At 36.3% G+C, this 27,177-nt stretch overlaps 1 protein-coding gene and 1 non-coding gene across 5 annotated transcripts in view; one reads left to right on the forward strand and one right to left on the reverse strand.

The window, feature by feature from the left end:
• The first annotated feature begins 1,083 nt into the window (after positions 1-1,083).
• TRNAG-UCC (transfer RNA glycine (anticodon UCC)) lies at positions 1,084-1,156 on the forward strand. Its single transcript has one exon. It is a non-coding gene; the product is annotated as a tRNA-Gly (tRNA).
• A 3,507-nt stretch (positions 1,157-4,663) lies between these two features.
• The window catches only part of CCAR1 (cell division cycle and apoptosis regulator 1), a 52,536-nt gene continuing 30,022 nt past the window's right edge, over positions 4,664-27,177 (reverse strand). For all 4 annotated transcript variants that reach the window (XM_057734894.1, XM_057734893.1, XM_057734895.1 and 1 more), the window contains exons 17-25: positions 19,900-20,091; positions 16,326-16,565; positions 15,813-15,924; positions 9,044-9,126; positions 8,483-8,629; positions 7,046-7,166; positions 6,629-6,814; positions 5,890-6,095; positions 4,664-5,016 (exon numbers count right to left, since the gene is read on the reverse strand). In XM_057734894.1, coding sequence (XP_057590877.1) covers positions 4,957-5,016; positions 5,890-6,095; positions 6,629-6,814; positions 7,046-7,166; positions 8,483-8,629; positions 9,044-9,126; positions 15,813-15,924; positions 16,326-16,565; positions 19,900-20,091 — 1,347 coding nt within the window. In that variant the 3' untranslated portion in view covers positions 4,664-4,956. The remainder of the gene's footprint in view (positions 5,017-5,889; positions 6,096-6,628; positions 6,815-7,045; positions 7,167-8,482; positions 8,630-9,043; positions 9,127-15,812; positions 15,925-16,325; positions 16,566-19,899; positions 20,092-27,177) is intronic.

A 27,177-nucleotide genomic window follows, 5' to 3' on the forward strand; every position in this document is an offset into this window, starting at 1 on the left:
ACTCTCTCTACCCACCTGACAGAGCTTTGGACAGTGAAGTCATTCTACATTAGTTAGATTATGTTCAGTATTTGATACCTCACAAACGAATTACATAGTCAGGTCAGCTTGAGGATAAGAAGTGGAAAAAAAAACTATAAAGTGATTTAGTTCCGCTGCTTAAGCAGTTGTGACTCTTCCCATAAACTATTTCAAAGAATATAGCTTTTCAAAGTGACTACCCTCCAGGTTCCCAGATTTGCATTCACTTATTCAAGAAATATTTCAGTGTCTAGTATACCCAATGTAAAAATATTTACCAATGTAGAAATATTTACACCTACAGAGAAAGCCCGAAATGCTCAGAGATAATATCTCCACGACAACTGCTACTTTTCTTGGAGCTTTAAAAATCACGTATCAGTAGGAAAAACTGCTCTAGATGTCTACCTTAGTTCAGAGGTTCTCCAAGCATGTTAACCTAGAAAGGCAGCAGCAGTACCTGGGAACTTGTTAGAAATGCAAATTCCTGAGCCCTACCCCAGATCATCTCAATTAGCAATTCTGGAGATGGGACCCAGCTATCTGTGTTTTAACAAGACTCTCAGGTGATTCTGATGCTTACTGGTTTGAGAACCACTGCCTTAGTTTAGGCCCAGTGATCATATTCAGATTCCATCATTAATGGGGCTGAATCAAGGGGGTGACTCAGTGACTTCAGTTGTACCCTATCTGAATACCTGACATAATATGTCTTCTCTACAATAAGAAAAACTAAGTGTATAATTTATGGTCAAAAATATTCTGGGACTGAACCTTCATTCATGTATAAGCCTGAGACTTGTTTTTAAACTAGTGAGCACTTGGGACTAGGGCACAGTGGTTGGGACTCTGTGCTCCCAATGCAGGGGGCCTGGGTTCAATCCACGGTCGAGGAACTAGTTTCCCACATGCATGCCACAACTAAGAGTTCTCATGCCACAACTAGGGAGCTGGCAAGCCGCAACTAAGGAGCAGGCCCGCTGCAACTAAGACCTGGTGCAACTAAATAAATACATATATTAAAAAATAAAATAAAAAATAAACTAGTGAGCACCAAGGAATTCCCTGGTGGTCCAGTGGTTAGGACTCTGCACTTCCACTGCTAGGGGCCCAGGTTCAATCCCTGGTTGGGGAACTAAGATCCCACAGGCTGGGGGAAAACAACAACAACAATAAAAACAACCCCAAAACAACAACAACAACAAAACCCAAAAAACTTAGTGAACACTAAAAGCAGGTCAATTTTACTCACAAGGTGAATAATAAATAGTTAATAGTTTGCCTTATACTGTACTTGTTTATATCTTCTCTCAAAAGGTTCCCAGTTTAAGCAGTAAAGTATGGTCTAAGTATCACCCACTGTGTTAATAAAACAGAGGTAGTAAAATGTGTTAGTAATGATACCTAAAAAATTCTCATCATTCCATTAAACTTCATTAAACAAAAATAATTTGTAAAGCTATTCTTAGATATTAACTTTTATTGGGTTTCCCTGGTGACGCAGTGGTTAAGAATCCACCTGCTAATGCAGGGAACATGGGTTCGATCCCTGCTCCAGGAAGATCCCACATGCCGTGGAGCAACTAAGCCCGTGCGCCACATCTACTGAGCCAATGTGCCGCAACTACTGAAGCCCATGTGCCTGCAACAGAGCCCATGCTCTGCAACAAGAGAAGCCACGGCAATGAGGAGCCTGCGCACCACAACGAAGAGTAGCCCCTGCTCACCGCCAACTAAAAAAGCCTGTGCACAGCAACGAAGACCCAACACAGCCAATAAATAGATAAATAGGGAAAAAAAGATATTAACTTTTATTAACTTCCAAAAATCCAATTACAAAACTACAGTGGAACAAATTTCTTTCCTAGCATCCACAGACATAGCAACTGCAGTGCAATTAAACCTGGGAAGTTTGCTGCCCACTACATGTCCTAAGGAGGAACCTTTTACAGTGCATCTAGTTACCATGCTCACTTCAATCTTTTGCCTAAAATCTATACATGCTTTTTGTACCTACTTTGACTTCACATTCTACACATTCTAAAAGCAAACCTACATGGTTTCCGACAGTGAAAACAACCTCATGTTATCTCAGACCCACAAGAAGATTCAGTGCCATCTTAGAGTTAACTTGGGGACTTTCAAAGGTCTGATGAGGTAAGAGCACGCTGGGCTAGAAAGGACATATAGGAGCAAGCAGGAAGAAGTGTCCCCTCTACACTATTAATATGACTACCAGAATGCTCTGAAAGCCCTTCAGTATTATGTCAAACCCTAAACAACATCTATAGTTCCCACAGTAGTATTTCTGATGAATTTTACTCAGCACTTAAGAGATTTAAGTAGCTAAAAGAATCCAGGCTCTGAGTAGCCTCTCAAGGATCAGTTATTACCTGGATGAGAGAGAACTCACTAAGATTAGCTTGGACTCTGCCAACCACTGAAGATACCACTCCTTTCCTGTTGGAATTGTCAGCTATTCTATTTAGGTATCTAAAAAGAATACCTCTACTGTTTGCTATGTACAATTAACATTATCTATTTTCACCATATTCTTTAATGCCTTGTGGGCAAGGACATCCACAAGAAAATTCCCTAATACAGTTACAATAAATTTCACCCATGTTTCAATAAGCAAACACATCCACTTTTTAACATCTTCCAAATGCTTTTCTTTAGCAGAAAACTAGAAATTTCCAAACTTATTTTTTTTGGTTCTCTAACAGGTGGGTTCTTAACCACTGCACCACCAGGGAAGTCCCCTGTAATTCTCTTTAAATAAATTTTTTTTGTGCTGTTACATTTTGAGGAGTAATTTTCCAGGACTTAGGCAAAATTTCGAAAGAAATATTAAAATCCTAAAATTTCATTGTCTTAAAATGACTGAATCAAGCACTAGAAATGCAAATACAGGCATCCAGAACATAAAAAAGTTGGGAAAACAAAATTAAATGTTACCATAGACCTACTTTGTTATCTGATTAATGTTTTCAGTTTGGTCAATGCCAGCTGACAGAACGTTAGAACAGACTGTATGTTTACTTTGGAAATAAAATCCAAAACAGTTTAGAAGGACAGAAACAGGTTCTTTTTACCTCATTTTCACTAAAACCAATTATTCTATATGTAACGTGTTTTTTTACTAGCTTAGTCATCTCACTTTCCACTTCCAATTTACCTATAAATAATAATATAATGGAAAGACATTTTTTCCTCCATTCTCCCAATATTATTCTTATTTAACTATCTCTGGGACAAATAAATCTGACAGGTAGCCTTTGTAATGATTTTTCTCATTCAAAACCACGCTGTATTAGAGAGCTACATTCCTCACTGTCTTTGAGTCAAAGATTATCTCTATGATTTTCCTCTGAGAAAAACACTTTCTAATTACCCTATAATGGTCTACCTTACCTCAAAGATAGAGGAATATTTATATAGTAACTGTATAATCATGTATCAATCAGTAATTCAACTTCAGAGAAGTTCAACAAACAAGACCAAAAAGAGCAACTTAAGGTAAAAAAAAAAATTGCTTTGAAAGAATTTTAGGTATTTTAATCTATTTCCTAGTAAGAACTATGTGGATTCCATTTAGCTTAAGATACACGTAACAGGGCACTTACATTCTCATATTAACCTGTATGGAACACTGAACCATTATTCTAGCAAAATAAAATATAAAAACCCTAATGCAGTATATATTTCTATGATAGTGAAAAGTTCCAAGAAGGGTTATTTACATACAAAAAACCTGATTATTTGCTAAAAGATGCAATTCAGCTTTCACTGGTGTTACTTCAAAGACATGTCATTTTTGACCCTACATTCCTTTATACCAGAGTTTTTCAACCGGGCACTACTGACATTTTGGGCTAGGGGACAATCCTTTGTTGTAGGGGGCAGTCCTATGCAAAGTAAGATATTCAGCAAAGTCCTTGGCCTCTACCAACTAGATGCCAGTAGCACTCACCCAGTTGGGACAGGTACAAATGCCTCCAGACACTGCTAAATGTCTTATGGGGGCAAATTCACCCCCTGTTGAGAACCACTGCTTTAGAATATGTCGCATTTTCTACCTTTTCACTCAACAGTTAATAAAATTCTTATGTATCTAAAATTCTGAAGGAAGTACACAGACTAATAAAAAAATATTTTTAATTAAAGAAGGCTTAACTTAAGGCATTATACTGACATCTACTGGCTTGGTACTAAACTGTACATTTGACATACACTGCATTTTAAAAAAACCCTCAAAATTAAAGTATAGGTGCTACTCTCGGAAACTAGAACAGTTAATTGAAAGCAGTTAACATTAACATCAAAATTATGTTTTATGTAAAGCCTAACATATATAATAACAATGACAATTATGTGTTATTTTCTTAGTTTTTGATAAACTGTTTTTTGAATGAGTTAAATTTTTAATAAATGTTTTTAGAGACTGATAGAAAGGATTTTAGGACAAGTTAAAAAAATGTGTGGTCCAAAAACCTTGCAAAACACAAGTGGCATGCTATTTTATGATTCATACTGAAATTTTAAAAGGCTAAATTTTTTTTTAAAAACTAGTAATGATAATTCTATAAATAAAATTACAACTTTCTATGTTTAATAAAAGACATTTGTAATTAAATACTACTGTCAATTAAACTGATGAACTTTATTGGGGATAAAACTATAACAAAGTTCATCCTAAAACATTTTGCAATGCAAAATTATTTCACTCAAGGAGTGTTTAATAATTTGGATGCCAGGAATTACAAGCAATTTTCAAAAGCAAAGACTCTCACATTCATAAAACTTTATACATCATTTGAACTAACAGATATTTATACTACTAAAATCAAACATGCATCACTTTCAAACATTCTTGTATCATGATTTTATATATTACATTATTTATCACCATTCTTCATCACTACATGTATTTTATCATACACTTGCACCATTCTCCTTGGATTTCTGATCTTTATCTTCATTCTTCACATTATCCTATACAACATACAAAGACAAAGTATATTTTATTAGATTCTCTTAAAGGTAACTTTAAAAATAACAAACATTAGTAAATAGAGATACTCCAGATAGCCTGTTTCACCATCTATAGAAAACTGAACTGGGGGGAACTATGAAAGAAATCTCTCAACTCTGTGCAGAATGATTTCTAATATTTGAGAAAGCCATCTAAGTCCTAAGAAATCAGAGGTTCTTAGGACTATATTACTAACAGTAGTACATTCCTTGCACTGTAGATTTTTTTTTTCTTCTTGTTCTCTGAGTGAGACCCAGGATATTGGAAGGTCTCTCAATTACTGACGCTAGTTTACAATGGTACTGAGTCACTAGACATTTTTGAGACAAAGAACACTAATAAATTTTTGATAGTGTAAAAAAGTTTCTCAACTCTGCCCAATAAATGGGTTTTAAAAAAAAGTGAATGCGGGGGGGAGGTTGGGATTGCCATACATGCATTACTAATAAGAAAAAAAATTCAAATTGTACGCTTTAAATACATGCAGTATAATGTGTCAATTATATCTCAATAAAAGTTCTTAAAAAAAAAAGTGGCCTATCTGCCTCAAGTTCAAACTCAATCTCTGATTTTAAAAGAAATGCAAGTAAAACTTGCTTTTTAAGTAGTCTGCACAAATAAACCATGTTGACATCTTAAGTAAGTTCTAGGAAAATACCACCTTTGGAGAATTCCTTTTGACTATTCTAATGAAAGACAGAATGCTACCACTATTTCACCACTATTTTCTGTTAGAAAAGCCACGAAGAGCTTAACAATATTAAATTTGCCAGAAATAGATTTTTAAGAAAAGGAATAAACTTTGAAAATGTTGAAGGTACAAAATAGCTAACCTTCTTAAGAACACTGTGGATTTCATCCATTACTGTGGATAAGTTTCTGATTGTCTTATTCAGTTGGTTTTCAAATTGCAAATTCATGTTTTCTGAAATCTTTAAGTTTTCTTGTAACTGAGTAAGGTCCCTTTTAACTTCTTTAAGTTCAGCAGAGAGGGTTTTGTTGGAATTCTCCAAATTTAATATGGTTTTCTCATCTTCATCTGTCAAAAAAAAAATCCAAAATTCACCATCTTACCCCTTAAAATTTCCAATTTAACTTTGAGGTTAAAAATATTTAAGCTAGGAGAATAACAAGTGTATATAATTCCTTAAACTGGCTACAAGTGTCAATTTTAATAATTATAAAGCACACTGCAATACTCATTTCATTTAAATTAAGCTTTACCTAAGTATTACTTCTAAACCCAAGCTACATTTTAAAATGATTGTACAGACTAGAGAAAGTAGCAAAAACTGGTGAAAACTAAGTGGAACCAGGGAAGGATTAAAAGGATGCAAAAGAAAAACGATTGAACCTGAGAAAGCACATGAAGATCAAAGATTAATTCTTATAAAGCTAAACAATTTTTTAACCTTTAACAGAAATGCTCAAAAGTAAACACATTATGTGTATAGACTAAAACATAAGGTATGAATATGCACAAGTATAGGTATATATATATGTATGTGTTTATACATATATATATATCCCAATACTGTTATAAGTACCAACATATCCAATGCTTTTCCTTACCTGTCTTTTCTTCTAGTAACTGCAGCTTCTGTTCCACTTCAGCTCGCACTTTTTCACTCTTTTCCAATTTTTGCAAGAGGCTTCCTACATCAACCATTGCACCATTGTACACAATAAGGCCAACATTTTCTTCCATATCCTTTGATTCCTGTTTTACTATTGGTGTTGGAAGTAACAATCTGTTTCCTATAATATAAAAGATACCATATTTTTTTTGGCTGCACTGCATAGCATGTGGGATCTTAGTTCCCTGATCAGGGATCCAAGCCACACCCCATGCAGTAGAAACGTGGAGTCTTAATCACTGTACCTCAAGGCAAGTCCCTAAAAAATACCATATTTTATTATGTTAATTTTTTCCTTAATTAATAAGTTATAAAACGGCATGATCTTAAAAAAATAATAATATACTCAGACCTAGCATATCTTCCTGCAATGCTTCAGACTCTTCATGGTTTTCTTCATCTTTTGAAGTGTCTGTTAACTTCCGGTAAAAGCAAGATTCACGGAGTACTACTTTATTAAGAAGTTTCTTTACCTGATATGCAAGGAAGTAAACAAATTAAAAGATGAAAATAAGTTTTTGATTTTCCTTGAACATCTGTGTTCTAATTTTCACATATGATGAACATCAATGGCATTTCTCAGGTATTCACTACCACTCAATTAAAGCACTTATACTTTTAACTGTCTTCTCTAGAAACTTAAAATCCAAATTATCACTTGAAAAAAAATGTTTAAAAAAAAAGTCTGATAGAAACACTAATACATACACTGAAGTATATGTACAAACATATTTATTACAGAATGGTTTATAATTCTGAAAAATGAAAGCCACTCAGCAACTGGGACCTCTTAAGGCAACAAAGGCACACCTATAGCAAGGAACACTATGCAGTAATAAAAAGAACAAAAAGGGTCTCTATTTTCATGGCAGAATGCCTTTGATATACTATTAAATGAAAAAAAGTCTGTGTGTTTAGAATGATTTCCTGTACTGTTTATAAAACTGGAACTATCACATATATCCACATATAAGTTGCTTACGAAAAGATCTAGAAGTTTATATATTAGGCCAGAGGAGTGGAACTAGAGGGAGAGGAGACTTTTAACTTCTTTTACTTTACTTCAATATGTATTGCTTAACTGTATTACTATGAATCTGCATTGCTTTTATTTATTTTTAAAAATATTTATTTATTTAATTGGCTCCACCACCAGGTCTTAGTTGCGGCGTGTGGGATCTTCGCTGTGGCATGTGGGATCTTTTTTAGTTGCAGCATGTGGCATCTAGTTCCCTGACCTGACCAGGGACTGAATCCGGGCCCTCTTGCATTGGGAGCAAGGAGTCTTAGCCACTGGACCACCAGGGAAGTCCCTGTATTGCCTTTATATTTCAAAAAGTCAAAGATACTAAAAAGATAAAGTTACTTAAAAATGCTTTTCATTTTAAATATTCACGATGGGACTTCCTAGGTGGCGCAGTGGTAAAGAATCCGCCTGCCAATGCAGGGGACACAGGTTCGAGCCTTGCCCTGGAAAGATTCCACATGCCACGGAGCAACTATGCCCATGCACCACAACTATTGAGCCTGTGCTCTAGAGCCCATGAGCCACAACTACTGAGCCCATGTGCCGTAACTATTGAAGCCCACAAGCCTAGGGCCCATACTCCACAACGAGAAGCCACTACAATAAGGAGCCTGCACACCACAATGAAGAGTAGCCCCCGCTCTCAGCAACTAGAGAAAGCCCGTGTAGAGCAATGAAGACCCAACGCAGCCAATAAATAAAATAAATAAATAAATAAATTTATTTAAAAATAAATAAATAAATATTCACGAGATAGATTACCTGAGCCCGAGAAAGATGTAGTCCAAGAGTATAAAGTATTTCTTCCAAATCCTTTTCAAGAAGGTAACCACAATGGCTTTGATCAAAATAAACAAATGCCATTAACAGATCTCTGTTAATTGTGATCATTTGAGTCTTTTCTTTTTCCTAAAGAAAATGCAGAAGATACAGTACATAATTTTTACCCCTGAAAAGTGAAAAATTAGACTGTGTTCATGTAATACCAAAAATCTGAAAAGACCTTTGTCTCATCTTAGCTAAAATGAGTTCATCTGGTTTATCTGTATAGAAGAAAGAAATAAGACATATTGATTATCTGACATAACCACAAACACCAAAATACAACCGACTGAATTCTGCTGAGTGGTAATATATAGATATACAAGGATCAATAAAGTTCACCACTTAGTTATGTTTAATAATAAGTCTATATTATGTAAGAAATGTAAATTATCATATTATATAGAATATAGTACTGTATAAAATGTCAAATCACTGTGTTGTACACTTGAAACTAACATAATAATGTATGTCAAACATACTTCAGTATTTAATACATACCTTATCTTTGGAGGGCCTCTCCTTGCAGTATCTATTAATATCTCTTTTGTCATCTCGTTTGTTTATTTCTTCCTCATCCCGATCTATAAAATAAATATAACAGCAGCAAAAGATTCAATAATAGATAAGTTTTCAACTACTGTACAGACTGAAAATACCTTTCCTTTACTAATCAGTTTCCAAAGGATAAAACAGCAAAGTAGTATTATGTGGGGACTTCCCTGGTGGTGCAGTGGTTAACAATCCACCTGCCAATGCAGAGGACAGGTCTGAGCCCTGGTCCTAGAAGATCTCACATGCCGCAGAGCAATGAAGCCTGTGTGTCACAACTACTGAGCCTGCGTGCCACAACTACTGAAGCCCGTGTGCCTAGAGCCTGTGCTCCGCAACCAGAGAAGCCACCGCAATGAGAAGCCCGCACACAGCAATGAAGAGTAGCCCCTGCCACTGCAACTAGAGAAAGCCCAAGCGCAGCAACAAAGACCCAACATAGTCAAAAATAAATAAATAAATGTTTTTTAAAAAAAGAAATATGTAAATACCAAGTTTGGATTATAAGAAACAATTCTAAAGAATAAAAACAGGAAGAAATTTATAAAGAGACTAGAGGGAAGAAAAAAACGGACTTTACTGATTCAAATACAAGGACATAATTTAATAAATATTTGGGGGAATTAGTTTCCAAACATAAATGAGTTTTATACAAAAACTTGAAACTTATAAATTCAAACAAAGCACAAATAAGTATATTTTCTTAAAACTAAGTATAGTTTTATGGTGCAATAATCCATTCGCAGTTAGCTTTACTATATTGGCTGTTTTTCCTTTTATCTTTTTGCTGACACTAACATATATGTCCTATGATAAAAGATAAGAAATTGGATAAATTATTCTTAATAAATAAACAGAAAGCTGGTAAAAAGTAAACTCCTTTCTCTTACCTACCCATAAGCTACCCAGTTATCGAAGACCTCAGCCATCACCCTCAGGTGAACCACCATTACCATTTCATTATGCAACTAATATTAAAGAGTAAACCTACTATGAGTTCAACTGTTATCCTCTAAAATCCCTAAGTTGAAGTCCTAAGCCCCCAGTACTTCAGAATGTTGCCTTGTTTGGAGAAAGGGTCCAAACAGAGATAATCAAGTTAAAATAAGGCTATTAGAGTGAGTTCTAATCCAATGACTGGTGTCTTTACAGAAAGAGGAAATCTATACATGCCGAGAGAAGATGATGTGATGATACAGGGAAAAGATGGCCATCTACAATCTGAGAAGAGATGCCTAGAACAGACCCTTTTGCCACAGCCCTCAGAAGAAACCAACCCTGCTAACTCCTTCATCTCAGACTTAGTCTTCAGAACAGTGAAGACAATAAATTTTTACTGTTTAAGCTAAACAGTTTGAGTCACTTTTCATGGTAGCCCTAGTGAACTAATACATCATCTTTTCATGAATAATGTATGACTAAAGAGTTTTTTTTGCAAATATTTAATGATTTATCAACAATTTTAAAAGAGAAATTCTGGTTCTAAAGGCTTCTGGATCTCTCAAATGGATCTCCATCAGAAAGCCCACAGTAACAAAGGGTTTGTTGGTAAAATACGAGATACAGTAAATGACTGGAGTTAATTAGTCCTTGAGATATTACAGAGTATATATTCATAATATTTCATACTATATTCCCTTCTTACACACTCACAACATACATAAGCACCTAAAAAATTCTGTAGTAAAATATGCAAACCTTTGCTTAGCCCAAGTTTCCCAAATTTATTTGACCCCAGCATACTTTTCTTAACCTTAACACCTGTTAATATTTTGGAACACTCTGGGAAAGAATGCTTTAGGTGAGAAGTTGTACGAGAATAGTAACAATATAGAGAAAACTTTATATGAAACAGAATATATATGCTAAAACACACATGAACCTTAATAACATTATGTTAAGTGAAAAGAATCCAGTCACAAAAGATCATGTACTGCATGATCCTATTTATATGAAATGCAGATATATTAAAAACCAGTGAGTTGGGACTTCCCTGGTGGTCCAGTGGCTAAGACTCCATGCTCCCAATGCAGGCTTCGATCCCTGGTCAGGGAACTAGATCCCACTTGTCCCAAGTAAGAGTTCGCATACCACAACTAAAGATCCTGCATGCCGCAACTAACAGATTCTGCATGCTGCAACTAAAAGATCCCACACATAGCAACGAAGATCCTATACACAGCAATGAAGATTCTGCATGCTGCAACTAAAACCCAGCACACCAAATAAATAAATACTAAAAAAAAAGAACAAAACCAAAACAGTGAGTTGCATACTTTTAAATGGGTGAACTGGATGATATGTGAATTATATCTCAACTTGTTATTAAAAAAAAGGAAACAGGACTTCCCTGGTGAAGCAGTGGTTAAGAGTCTGCCTGCCAATGCAGGGGACACGGGTTCGATCCCTGGTCTGGGAAGATCCCACATGCCTCGGAGCAACTAAGCCTGTGCCCCACAACTACTGAAGCCCGCACACCCTAGAGCCCGTGTGCCACAACTACTGAGCCAGTGCACTGCAACTACTGAAGCCCACATGCCTAGAGCGTTGCTCTGCAACAAGGGAAGCCACCACCGCACTGAAAAGCCTGTGCACTGAATGAAGCCTAGCCCCCACTTGCCACAACTGGACAAAGCCAATGCACAGCAACAAAGACCCAATGCAGTCACAAAAAAAATAAATAAAAAATTTAAATAAATAATCAAAATAAAATAAAAGGGGAAATAGACAAATGTTCTAAAACTGGATTGTAGTGATGGTTTCACAATTCTATAAAGTTACCAGGAATTATTAAATTGTTATATCAAACTAAATTATATACACTTAAAAGGGGTGAGTTTGTGATATGTATTAGAATCGAAATAAACTTTTTCAAAAAGAGAATATATCCCTGGAACCTAATTATTTCATATACACATAAAACATAGTACAGAGTGGTTCAGCTGCTTTATAGCTTTATTATTGTGGGTAAACTGATTTACTGCTAAGAGCTTCAGTTTCCTCAGTCACGAAATGGTTAAGTATCCTCTCCTTTCATTTATTCATATTTTACAGACATGACCCACCTTATTTTGAGTATTTAACTCGAAAGGTGTCACTTTTGAAACCATCTCTACTGAAACCTATATTTTTAAAGTATTTTTTTAAAAATCCAGGGACTTCCCTGGTGGTCCACTGGTTAAGACTACACTCCCAATGCAGGGGGCGCAGATTCAATTCCTGGTCGAGGAACTAAGATCCTGCATGCCTCACAGCGAGGCTATTAAAAAACAAAAAAAAAGGCCAAGTAATCCTTGCTCATCTTAGAACATGCTGTATATGTCTATAAAATCTATTCTGCCATCTTTTTCCACGTCACTATCCTCTAACTTCTTTTTCAATGACTGCACAGAATTTAATTGCGTGTCTATGTCAAACTGCATTTAAATAACTCCCTATCGTTGAATATTAAGATTGATTCTAGCTTTTTGTTTTATAAACAATTATGAAATAAATATTTGTGTTGGCATTTGAAAGGACATGGTTAATTCACACTTCCAAATTTCTGTCCAGAGAAGGCGCAACAAATTTTTTTTTTTTTTGGCTGTGCTGGGTCTTTGTTGTGGCACCCAGGTTCTTCTTTGTTGCAGCATGCAGGCTTCTCTAGTTGTGGCATGCACACTTCAGAGCGCACGGGCTCAGCAGTTGTGGCCTGCAGGCTTAGCTGCCCCGCAGCAGGTGGGATCTTAGTTCCCTGACTAGGGATCGAACCTGAGTCACCTGCATTGGAAGGCAGATTCTTAATCACTGGACCACCAGGGAAGTCCCAAGGTGTAATTATTTAAACTCACCACAAGAGTGAAAGTAATCTTCTCTTTATCCTTGTTAAACTGATGTTAACTTTTATTAGAAACTTAAGTTTCACCAATTTGACAGGTAAAATTAGACCCTCACTGTTATTTGCTCCTCTGATTACTAAGAAGATTCAACACCATTTTAGACATTAACTGGCACTATATATTTTTTAACCACAAATTCTACTTTTCCATGGGGCAGAAAGTGGTCTTCTGAAATGTGATTGGATAATGAGATATAAAGTATGGGAAAAAATGATAATGTAAGCAAGCATCGATTAGAAACACCAGAGAAAACAAAACACCCCCAAAACTATCATCCTACTGCCCTATTTGGCTTTGCAGCTTATGATATTAGTTCAACAAATATCTATTTAGAGCTTACTTGGATATTAAGCCTGTTCTAGGAACTTCTAATATATATCAGAAAACAGAAAAATCTCTCTTTTTGTTATTAAGAGCTTATATTCAAGTGGAAATAAGATAATAAGTAAACTAAGTAAACAGTATAGCAGAATAGGTTATAAGTTCTCTAAGTAGAACAGGATAAGGAGGAATCAGGAATGTGTACTTTGGTGGGGAGTAGGGGGTGGGGGGAAGACTGCAATTTTAAATAGGGTAGGATACAGAACAGACATCACTGAGACGTGATAGCTGAATAAGGACTTAAAGTGTCAAGGGAGTCAGGAAGGTGGATCTCTAGGAGAGCTTGCAGGTAGAAGGAATTGTTAATGCAAAGGTCTTAACACAGGGGCATATATAGCGGGTTCAAGGAGGTCCCAGTGACTGAGCTGCAATGAGCATGTGGAAAGAGTGGTAAGAGATGAAACTGAAGACTTGATATGGTAGGGTGGTATAGATAACTGTAAACACTGTGGCTTTCTTCATAGAGTGAAATGGAGAACAACTGTAAGAATTTGAATAAAGGACTTAAATTTTACAAAGGTTATTCCGGCAACTGTACTGAAAAAAAACTTTAGAGGAAGGGGAGAGGCAGGGAAACCAGGTAGGGGGCTATTATAGTAATCCAGGCAAGAAACAACATGGGTTGGATCAGGGTTAGATTAGTGAAGCTGGCGAGAAATGGTCTAATTCTGGGTATATTTTGAAGATCGAGGCAATATGAACTCCTGATAGACTGGAAATGGAATATGACAAAGAGAGAGAGAGTGAGTCAAGGATGACTCCTAGATTTTAGCTTGAGCAACTCTAAGGATGGGATTGCCATCAAAAGAGCTGGGAAAGGCAAAGTTTCCCACAAAGAGGATTTTCTGTTTGTTTTCTTTATGGTGAAGAGGAAAAGCTGCAGTTCAGTTTTAGACGTGTTCATTTTGAAATGTCAGATAACTTAAGTGGAGATGACAAACAGGCTGCTGATATGGAAGAATAATAAGAGAAGTCTGATTTGAGATACAAATTTGAGAATTGTCAGTACCCGTAGACAGTACTTAAAGCTGGGAGAATGGAAGAGAACACCACCAAGGAGGTTAAATGGTAGAAAAGGAATAAAGACGACAACTAAGGGATGAGAGCTAGAACATTCTGACATAAACAAAACAATGAGAACACTGTTTAGTGATTTAACTAATGCAGTGATAAAACAATACTGAGAGGATGGGGGAGACAAAATGGGACTGTAAAAAGGGCTAATCTTCATTGAGCAAAGCAGGTAATGAAGATAAAAGAAATTCTGATATATGCATATTATATCATTGCTACTGAGTTATTAGAACAATTAAGACCACATAATTAGGGACTTCCCTGGTGGCACAGAGGTTAAGAATCTGTCTGCCAATGCAGGGGACACTAGTTCAAGTCCTGGTCTGGAAAGATCCCACACGCCACAGAGCAACTAAGCCCATGTGCCACAACTACTGAGCCCATGTGCCAAGCCAAAAATAAAATAAACTTTTAAGAAAGACTACATATTAGATGGCATCAATAGATGGTGTATGACATTATTATTAATTTTCTTAGGAGTGATTATGGAATTGTGATTTAGAGAATGTCTTTTCTTAGGCAAGTTGAAGAATTCCTACTTTCATATGGATCAGAAACATACACATAGAAACACACAGACAACATAAATAAGATAAAATATTAACTACTAAATCAACTGTTGGATATAGGGTGTTCAATGCTCTATTCTTTCAACTTCTTTTATGTTTGAATATTTTCATCAATTAGAAGAAATATAAAATGATGTGGCAAAAAGAAAAAATGTAGAGGCAAACCAAAAATACCTTAAGTAGTAATAGTCCTCATAGATATGTACTACAAAAAAATCTCTTATGATTTTCTCATCTCAAAAAAGATGAAATTGACAGGTACTCAGTGGTACTCCACATGTACTTCAGGACTGGCATCTATGCCTAGTCAAGACATCTATTGTAAAGTATTTTGAGAATATCATTACTACTGGTAAAAGTTTCTTATTTAAAATGTGGGTGATAGGTATACAGGTATTTATTATTAGTCTTTAAACTCTATATGTTATATGTACTCTTTTGCTTATATGATAGTCTTCATAATTAAAAAAATGTTAAAATTAGTTTTCTAAAGATTATATTCTATGAAACAAGGAAGCCTATTATACCTTTTCATGACACAATTTAACACCACATTCAGGGAAATATTTTTTCCCCTCAAATTGAGTTAGCATTAATTATACATGGGACATATGACAGTTAAAAATAAACATTTCTTAAAATAATCCTCTCACCTAAAAATTAGTAAAACAATACTTAATGAAACATTTTCACTAGAGAATATTTTACTGTTTCTATTCTAAAAAATATTACAGTTACAGATTTCAGTGACACAAATTCACCAACCAAAAACTGTATTTTTCATCTTAAGGGGAAATAAGTAAGCCTGAAGCATACCATCCTCTTCCTCCTCAGCTTCTTCTGCTTCCATTGGATCATATTCATCTTGATTATTATCTTCTTCAGTTTCATCATCATCTTTAGAATCATCTTTTCTTTTATCTTCTTTCTATAATTTAAAATGTCTTAAAATTAAGCAAGATCTCACCAAACATCAAATGACTAAAAGAAAACACATTAAATCCACTAAATATAACTTGAAACAGTATCACATTATATCTTGTAACAATAATATACTTTAAGAATAAACTACCAGTCACAATACACATAAATCAAACCATCACACTATATACCTTAAACTTAAAAAAAGAAGAAACTACCAGAAAACTAGTTATAGATGCTTATATAGGCTTAATTCAAAGACTTAAATTTCTAATAATACACTAAAATTTTTTAGTTTGGCCTTTACATTTCACTATTCTGATGGAATTCATTATCATGTGTTACACTCCGGAAGACTACTTAGAAAACTTCCAAACCGGGTTGCCAGTCATGGAAATAATTACAGACCTTCCTTTCATCTCTATCTTCTTTTTTATCTTTATCATCGCCTGATTTTCTCCTTTTGGGTTTTGGCTCATCAGTTTCATCATCTCTTTCTTCTTTTTTATCTTTTCTTTCATCTTTTTTGCTTTTCTTTTCCTTTTCTTTTTTATCCTCTTTCTCAGGAAGAGACAATAATGATTTGTATATTCTGACACCAAAATCTCTTTGAAGCATTTCATTGAAAAGCTCTGCAAATAATGAAACCTACAAAAAAACGAACAGTAACCCAGCCAACTTTAATAGAAATATTGAACAAATCCAGCAAGTAAGTAATTTATCAAATGATAATCTGTCACATCTAACAATTAATGTGCACGAACAATAAAATTATAACAATTGATGTCAATGATGCCGAGGAGCCTCAAAATCCTCAAAAACTCTTCTGAAGATATAAATACTACGTTTAGTATACTTTTGGCCAAAAATTACAAAAATTAATAACTGTACTAGTTTATCATATACATTTATCATGAGATGTACTCAACAAGTTTTTATGAAATGCCTACTATGTACCAGGGGCTGTTCTCCGCACTGGGGATACAGCAGCAAAGAAAGAAGATAAAAATTCCAACTCTCATAAGCTAACAATCTAATGGGATAATCTATGGAATAACCAAATCAACATTAAATTATAAGAAAAACAAGCAGGATAAGAGTACAGAGAGTAACAAAAGAGTGTAGCCAGAGATGGACTTTCTGATCAAGTGACATTTTAAAAGTGATGCGAGGGACTTCCTAGGTGGCGCAGTGGTTAAGAATCCACCTGCCAATGCAGGGGACACGGGTTTGATCCCTGCTCCAACTAAGCAACTAAGCCCATGGGCCACAACTATCAAGCCTGCACTCTAGAGCCCATGAGCCACAACTATTGAGCCCATGTGCCACAACTACTGAAGTCCACGTGCCTAGAGCCTGTGCTCTGCAACAAGAGAAGCCACAGCAATGAAGAGCCCATGCACCACAATGAAGAGCAGCCCCCACTCACCGCAACTAGAGAAAATCTGTGTGCAGCAACAAAGCAACACAGCTAACAAATAAATAAATAAATTTATTTTAAAAAAAGTGATGCGAAAGCGGCAAGGGAATGAGCCATTACAAGCACTCAGAAGAATACTCCACGCAGGGGAAACCAAATCAAAACTCTGAGTTGGGAGTAAGCATTACTACTATGCAAGGATCCAGGGATAATGACCTTTAATATATTCATGAACCTAAAATTACACACTAAATGTCCTATGTAAATGTTTTGTTGTTTTTTTTTTCCTCAGCCATGCCGCATGGCTTGCAGGATCTTATTTCCCCGACCAGGGACTGAACCTGGACCCCGGCAGTGAAAGCACCGAGTCCTAACCACTGGACCGCCAGAGAATTCCCTATGTAAATATATCTAAGGCTAATTGCTTTCAACACATTAAAAGCGTCTAGAACTTGAAATAGTTACCACACTTCTAAAATATGTAATCTTTGGCAATGTATTCAGTATAATTGGTAGGACACTTTAATCAGACTATTTTCCTGACCATAAAGGAATATACAGTGTATTAAAACTATACTTGATCTTATAATCTATTTTTCTTTCATTCATCCCGAGTCTTTATACATTTTAAATAAGAAAGAAATTATTATCAGTAAAATAACCATTAAGATGTTGAAAATCCTTTTAACTATTAATGTAAAAACTATATAAAATCTCCATATAAGTAAGTAGCAAGAGTCATATTTTTCTTAAAGAGTTTTCTATCTTCTATTACTCAGATAAAAAGCAATTAAAATGTGTTAGCTTGTAAGAAACCTAGAGCAGTAACTAGATCAGTATTAATTCTACATATCTTTTCATCTACAAGCAGTGAAAGAGATACACCTAGCATTAATATTCAATCAGCCAAAAATCTATTTTTTATTGATGATATACGGGTTTTCTTAGCTACAGAATACTTTCTTTAAAATTCATATACCATGGGACTTCCTAGGTGGCACAGTGGTTAAGAATCTGCCTGCCAATGCAGGGGCCACGGGTTCAATCCCTGCTCCGGGAAGATCCACAACTACTGAGCCTGTGCTCTAGAGCCTGCAAGCCACAACTACTTAGCCCATGTGCTGCAACTACTGAAGCCTGCGCACCTAGAGCCAGTGCTCCGCAACAAGAGAAGCCCAAGCACCACAATGAAGAGTAGCCCCCACTCGCCTCCGCAACTGGAGAAAGCCCGCATGCAACAATGAAGACCCAACGCAGCCAATAAATAAATAAATAAATATTTTTTAAAATTCATATACCAAAATGAGTTACATTCTAATGATAGATGAAAAGGAAACCTATCAAGGGGATATGCTAGGTGGAGAGGAAAAAAATAAAGGATCATTTTGCTAGCAGAGGGTTGTTTCTCAAATCACTTTGTCTCCACTGAACAGCATTAATTTGACATCCTTTACAACATCCATTATGTATACAATATATACTTTATAAGCAGTAAGTAATACCAAAGAGTATTTTTTTCATTTGTTTATTTACTTCTTGAATGACTACCACATGATAGGCAGGCACTATTAAGAGTTAAATTTATGGCAACTGGTAATAAAAACAAAATCATGCAATATATAATGTTTAAGGACACTTTCAAAAACTGTAAATATTTTAATATCGTAACATAGTTTATATCAAAACCAATAAGCATGCACTTCATGCTTGATAATTGCCTCATTAGTCCTCTATATTTGTTTGCAAATGTCTCTGGTCTAAGCAATTCATTTTTATCTTACCATTTGGTGAACAATGACCTCCTGGGTCAAGTAGGTATGACTGCTTTTTACGATATAATTTATCAAATAAAACAATGTGAGATATGTTGATAAGATACCAGAACTGAACACAATTATAATTTTGTACACGCTACTTACAAAACTGACATTTGGGGATATTTTACATTGTTTTGTTTAAAGAATGAAGCAATCATTTACTTAGAGATGAAAGTGCATTTCCACTGTTTTGAAAAATGACAAACTGTATGTTGTAAAGCTTCTCTAAAGTAATGGTACAAAGAAATAGATTCATGTTGAAAAGATAAACATCAATTATTTTATCTTACACCTAAATCAATCAGAAGTAAAAGTTTCAATCCCATCAAATGGTATTTTAATTCTAGAGTAAATAATATAAGTGCTACAACATTCCCAAGAAAAGAAATTAGACTTTATTGTATCAAATGTACCCTAATATCCTGATAAAAGAACACATCACTACTTGTGAAGTAGTCTTAGGAAAAAAATAACTGAACCTGAACTGGATTGAGACTTTAGATCCAACTACCAATTTATGGGAAATAGGCCAGAAGAACATTTAAACCACACCACAGGAATGCACTCAGCAGAGTGAGTCTGTAGGGAACATCATTTGGTTTTTTTTCCCCCTCAAAAAAATACATTGTAAGGAAAACACAAAAAACAATGAAAGAGGCACTCAAAAGAGACTTGAGAGATTTGAGAGATATACTGACCAACATGTGAACCTTATTTGGATCCCAATTCAAACTTAAAATATTACCTCAAATGAATGTTCTTTATTGTCCTCTAATCTGTAGTCCAAAAGAACACTCAAAGACATGATGCTACAATCAAACTTGCCACTTTTTGCAGCCCAGTTTGGATGTACAACGATGGCCGGCTCATCAGGCAAAATATATCTTCTTTCCCGACGCTGGCGTTCCAGTTCCTCTTGACGTTTTCTTTCTTCTTCCTACATGTTTGAAATTTTAAGTAATGGTTAAACCTCTATGTACATTAGGTATACATTCCAAACGTACACCATGTAAAGAGAAAGGACAAATTTCTATGACTCCTTACAACGATAACCTTAAGGGCTAAGAAGAGAGCAAAGTTCAATCTACTAAAGAGGATAGCAGCTTTTATGGCTCCTAATTCTCTTTCTTTTCAACTTCCCAGCGTAAGACACTGCCTTCTAAAGAGCAAAAAAACCTCACAAAACTATATTAACATTGTACATAAATCAGGAGATTCTGGGAAAATTGTAGTGGTAACAGTTTTTGGGTCTACCTGAATCCCCACATTTAAAAGGAGACAGAGGGACTTCCCTGGTGGCTCAGTGGCTAAGACGCCGCACTCCCAATGCAGGGGTCCAGGTTCGATCCCTGGTCAGGGAACTAGATCCCATATGCATGCCACAACTAAGAATTCGCATGCCACAACTAAGGAGCCTGTGAGCTGCAACTAAGACTTGGCACAACCGAATTAATTTACTTTAATTTAAAAAACCAATAAATTTTTAAAATAAATAAAAAATAAATAAAATGAGAATAATCTAGATAGCAAAACCAACATCCATGTATATTCACAACAAAATAAGGTGATAAGGTATCCCCCACAAACTCCAATACACAAATGGGTGGGAAAAAGTCACCAGACCCAAAATATCTATTTCTTACTGACATCTGTGGGGGCAGAAAGCAGAAAGAAGCAACGAAGATGCCTGTTGGATCTAAGAACAGGAAAATCATAAAACAGGCAATAGAAAGCACAGCAGGTAAATTTAAGAACAGCAGCTGAAACTAGGGAAAAGTGAGTGAGTACAAGGGGTCAGTGCTAATATCTGAAAGGGCCTAGATATTCTAGCCCTACCTATGAACTTGCAAAGCTGATTTACCAGGGCATCCTTCCAGCATAGGGTCCCACACTGAGGAGAAACTTCTGGGAGCAGAATCAATAGTGAGCAGGACAGGGACAACAAAGAGACAACAGAGACATGGGAGAAGTCCGGATAAAAAGTGTTGGAGGGAGACTTCCCTGGTGGCAGTGTGGTTAAAAATCCTCCTGTCAATGCAGGGAACACAGGTTCAATCCCTGATTCAGGAAGATCCCACATGCTGTGGAGCAACTAAGCCCGTGAGCCACAACTACTGAAGCCCACGTACATAGAGCTCATGCTCTGCAATGAAGAGCAGCCCCTGCAATGAAGAGCAGCCCCTACTCGCTACAACTAGAGAAAGCCCAAGCGCAGCAACAAAGACCTAATGCAGCCAAAAATGGATAAATGAATAAATCCTAAAAAAGAAAAGGTGATAGAGGGCAGTAAAGATAGAAATATCCACAAGTCACCATACTTTTTGACAGAACAAGAAAATAACAGAACACAGAGCTCTGTGACGTTAGAAAAGCCACCTGAAGCAACCTCCTTCTAATAAATATACTTTTGGAAAACTATATTCACATAAAAATAAGCAATAGTGGGACTTCCCTGGTGGTCCAGTGGTAAAGAATCTGCCTTCCAATGCAGGGGACGCAGGTTCAGTCCCTGGTCAGGGAACTAAGATCCCACATGCTGTGGGGCAACTAAGCCAATGCACCACAACTACTGAGCCCACATGGCTCAACTAGAGAACCCGTGCACCCTGGAGCCTGCGTGCCACAACTAGAGAAGAGAAAACCCTCACACCACAACTAGAGAGAAGCCCACGTGCCACAAAGACCCAATGACATGGCGAAAAGACAGATAAAAATCTTAACTTACCATTTTAAAGTGTGATAAAAAGCATTAAGACAATGTTACAAGATATGAAAAAGAACAACATGAAAAAGAATTTCAAAAGTAGAACATGAGGTAACAGGGACTTCCCTGGTGGTCCAGTGGTTAAAACTTCGCCTTCCAATGCAGGGGGTGCATGTTCGATCCCTGGTCAGAGAGCTAAGATCCCACATGCCTCCAAAAACACACATCATTTAAAAAACAAAAAACCCCAGAAGCAATACTGTAACAAATTCAGTAAAGACTTAAAAAATGGTCCACGTCAAAAAAAAAATAATAAAGGAGGTGACAGAACTTAAGGAACAATCAGAAAAGAGAAGACAGTTTCAGAAATTTAAATTTAAAATTAAATTCAGAATTTAAATTCAGAATTTAAATAGCTAGCCAGTGGGAAGTTGTTGTATAACAAAGGAAGTTCAACTCGAGGATGGAAGATGCCTTAGAGGACTGGGACGGGGAGGGTAGGGGGGGACTCGAGGGGGGGGGGGAGTCGAGGGAGGGAGGGAATATGTGTATAAAAACAGATGATTGAACTTGGTGTACCCCCCCAAAAAAATAATAAATTAATAAATAAAATTAAAAAAAAAAAAGAATAAACCGGAAGGAATAAAAAAGCAAATAAACTCAAGAGATATAATGCCTTAAGAGAACAGAAGGTAATGTGGAAATCTTAAAAATCAAAAAGAAATGAAAAGGAAAAATATTCAAGAAAAAGTGACCAATATTGAAGAAGCAAAAATTTCAATACATCAGAATTTCTTAAAGAAAACCAAAGCAATGGAACAGAACAAATAAAAAACTATTACTTAACAAAACTTGTTTGTCCATAGCACTATTATTCACATTAGTCAAGAGGTAAAAACCATACAAATTTCCATCAACAGATGAATGGATAAACAAAATGTGGTATATAAACACAATGAAATTTTATTCAGCCTTAAAAAGAAATCAAGTTTAGGTACATGCTAATATGCATGAACCTTGAAAACATCATGCTGAGCAAAAAAAACTAGACACAAAAGTCAAACATTGTATGATTCCACTTACATGAGGTATCTAATATAGGCAAATTTATAGAGACAGAAAGAACAGAGGTTACTAGGCGGATAGGAAGGAGGAGTTACTGTTTGGGTAAAGTTCTAGAAATGGAAAGTGGTGATGGCTGCACAACATTGTGAATGTACTTTAATGTCAATGAATTGTACACTGAAAAACAGTATAAGGGTAATTTTAATTTATGCACTTTTTAGCATCAAACAAACCAAAAAATGTTAAAGAGAAGCTTCCCTGGGGGAAAAAAAAAATCCGAACTTACGTACTGAAAGCGCACACTATGCATCTGATGATATTAACCCAAAATGACCAATATCAAAACATATTTCTAGTAAGATTAGAAATTTATACACCTAGGCAAAATAGTGATTGCGCATTTTCGTCACTTTTTCACAACAAAATCTTACGTAAGAAAAAAAGTAACGTTTAAGATACTCAAGGAAAATATATGTGAATCAAAAATTTTGCATTCAGCAAAAGTGATTTTCAAGTACATAGGATATAGTCAAACTGTTAACAACATACAATAACTTAAATATTGCTACCATGAGCTCTGAGGAATCTACTACACATGAGCTTCAGAGACAATGACAAAGACTAGTTGTGAGCATTAGATATATAGTCATAAAACCAAAATTAAATGATCATTGGGACTTCCCTGGTGGCACAGTGGTTAAGAATCTGCCTGCTGGACTTCCTAGGTGGCACAGTGGTTAAAAATCCACCTGCCAATGCAGGGAACACTGGTTCAAGCCCTGCTCTGGGAAGATTCCACATGCCATGGAGCAACTAAGCCCATGCACCACAACTACTGAGCCGGTGCTCTAGAGCCCGTGAGCCACAACTATTGAGCCCGTGTGCCACAACCACTGAAGCCCACACGCCTAGAGCCCATGCTCCACAACAAGAGAAGCCACTACAATGAGGAGCCCACACACCACAATGAAGAACAGCTCCCGCTCACAGCAACTAGAGAAAGCCCATGTGCAGCAACAAAGACCCAACACAGCCAATAAATAAATTAAATAAATAAATAATAGATAGATATAAAAAAAAAAAAAAAAAAAAAAAAGAATCTGCCTGCCAATGCAGGGGACATGGGTTCAAGCCCTGGTCCGGGAAGATCTCACATGCTGTGGAGCAACTAAGCCCCTGCGCCACAACTACTGACCCTGTGTGCTACAACTACTGAAGCCCGTGCACCTAGAGCCCATGCTCTGCAACAAGAGAAGCCACTGCAATGAGAAGCCCGCACTGCAACAAAGAGTAGCCCTGCTCACTGCAAAAGAGAAAGCCCGTGCACAGCAAGGAAGACCCAAAGCAGCCAATAAAGAAAATAAAAATAAAAATAAATAAATTTATTAAAAAACAAAAACAACACAAAATTAAATGAGCATTAAAGAGAGTACAGGGACTTCCCTGGTGGTCCAGTGGCTAAGACTCCGTGCTCCCAATGCAGGAGGCCTGGGGTTCAATCCCTGGTCAGAGAACTAGATCCCACATGCCGCAACCAAAGATCCTGCATGATGCAACAAAGATCCCACATGCTGCAACTAAGACGCAGCACAGCCAAATAAATATTTAAAAAAGAGAGAGTACAGGGTGTAACGCTACATGCTAGGACAATGTATTCACAGGATAACATAAAAAAGCGGGTAGACACTCCTGGGCATATACCCAAAGAAAACCATAATCCCAAAAGAAACATGTACCATAATGTTCATTGCAGCACTATTTACAACAGCCAGGACATGGAAGCAACCGAAATGCCCATCACAAATGAATGGATAAAGAAGATGTGGCATATATATACAATGGAATACAATATATTACTCAGCTATAAAAAAGGGTGAGATGGAGCTATATGTCATGAGGTGGACAGACCTAGAGTCTGTCATACAGAGTGAAGTAAGTCAGAAAGAGAAAGACAAATATCGTATGCTAACTCACATATACGGAATCTAAAAATGGTACTGATGAACTCAGTGACAAGACAAGAACAAGGACGCAGATGCAGAGAATGGACTGGAGAACTCGAGGTTTGGGGGGGGCGGGGGGTGAAGGGGAAGCTGATACGAAGCAAGAGAGTAGCACAGACATATATATACTACCAACTGTAAAATAGATAGCCAGTGGGAAGTTGTTATATAACAAAGGGAGTTCAACTCGAGGATGGAAGATGCCTTACAGGACTGGGACAGGGAGGGTGGGGGGGACTCGAGGGAGGGTGGGGGGAGGGGAGTCGAAGGAGGGAGGGAATACGGGGATATGTGTATAAAAACAGATGATTGAACTTGGTGTACCCCCCCAAAAAAATAATAAATTAATAAAAAAATAAATAAAAAAATAAAAAAAATAAAAAAAAATACATGACACTGTTAATAAAACATTAACAAAAATAAAAAAGAAAAGTGGGTAGAAAGCAGGTATAGCAATAGTAAATGCAAAAATATATTTAAAGTAAGCAATACTTTAATGCTGGTGGTGGGGCTATTAATATTATATTTGTATGGTGTATCCGTAGTATATATTCCCATGCACCAGAAAAAGGGGGACAATTTGAGCTGCAATAAGGATAAGAACTGCAAAGAATCAAAACCCATCAAAAATGTTCAAATCCACATATTCATAATGATGTTTAAAAACAAACAGGTTACCATCTGAGGACAGCAGGGAACCATTTCATTATCGTGAAAACCTGATGAACAAAAACAAAAAACACCCAAAAACAAACAAAAAAAATAGCGCTTGATTTAGCAGCACGTATACTAACATTAGCATGGCAGAAGAATGATGCAAACTCATGAAGCATTCGATAGATAGATAGATAGATAGATAGATAGAGAGATATAGATAAAGTTTTTTTTTTTTGGCCACACCATGTGGTATGTGGGATCTCAGTTTCCCAACCAGGGATCAAACCTGGGCCCCCTGCAGTGGAAGCATGGAGTCTTAACCACTGGACAGCCAGGGAATTCCCAACATTCTATATTTTAAAAAGAAAAAGAAGTATTGATCCTGCCTTCTTCTATATGAATTTACCAAAAGGCAAACCTGTACCACTGGGTAACCAAACAGTAGATGAGGGGAATATGTGAAAACAAAATAAAAATTATATCACCATTTTTAATCCCAATAAATCAATGGATCTAGGATTTGAGCACCAATGGCCACTAACATCAAGAAGTGAAAATCGACTGTCTGCCTTCTTTTTTCTACCATTCCTGTCCTGAACAATTCAGTTCTAAAGCAATTCCTATAAGCAAAGCAGGTATCTACACAGGGGATGGAGGCTGGTGAGGAAGGAAAGCTACAATGGCCCAGAGCAGATGAGCTGCCCTGTTACCAGGCACTGAAACTCAAATGAAGCAAGGAAGTAACCATACAGAGAAAGCATAGGGCAGGGAATGATAAGGAGGATATCCAGACTGGAGAGGGGATGTGATGGACAACTGAGAAAGTAAGCAAATATATTAAGTATAATAGAAGGTATGTTTCTCATTATTGGAGAAAGGTGTTAAGATACACGGAAAGAGAGAACTAAGAATGAACTCTGTGATGTTGGAGTAGAACTGGAGATATTAGTACAAACCCATGACTTTCAATATACATATTGTTGTAAATATGATGCATCATTCTTAACGAAAAGGTACCAGGGCATCCTGGGGAAGTGGCTGATTTCAGAAATAGGGCAGGGATAGTACACTAAGACTAAAACACTGTACCGTGCTGCAAAATAAGAAAGTTCTCAAAAAATGACAAGGACATTTCAAGAACACAGAAGCCAACTTGAAAGGCCTCCTGCTGGTCAAAACTCTGAGACAATTTCACTATCAAAATAAATATTTATAACTTACATAATAAAATTAGAAATTGTGCATCTCCTAAGAACAAGATAATTTTCCTACATAATTACAAAACCATTATCACATCCAAGAAATTTAACATTTTTTCAATGTTATCTAATATCACATCCATAATCAAATTTCTCCAATTATTCCAAAAATACTCTTTATGGCTTTTCCCCCCTCTATCCAGGACCCAGTCAAGTTTCACTTAGTGCATTCAATTGTCTGTCTTACTAACCTTCTTTAAGCCATTTTCCTTCTTTCATTACATGGACATTTTTTGCAAAGTTCAGACAAGCTGCTCTGTAGAATTTCGTGTTCTAAATTTATCTGTTTTCTCACAATTAGGTTAAGGTAAAACATTTTCAGCAAGAATACTTCA

Source organism: Hippopotamus amphibius, chromosome 5, assembly GCF_030028045.1.
Source record: "Hippopotamus amphibius kiboko isolate mHipAmp2 chromosome 5, mHipAmp2.hap2, whole genome shotgun sequence".
NCBI classification, from domain to species: domain Eukaryota; kingdom Metazoa; phylum Chordata; class Mammalia; order Artiodactyla; family Hippopotamidae; genus Hippopotamus; species Hippopotamus amphibius.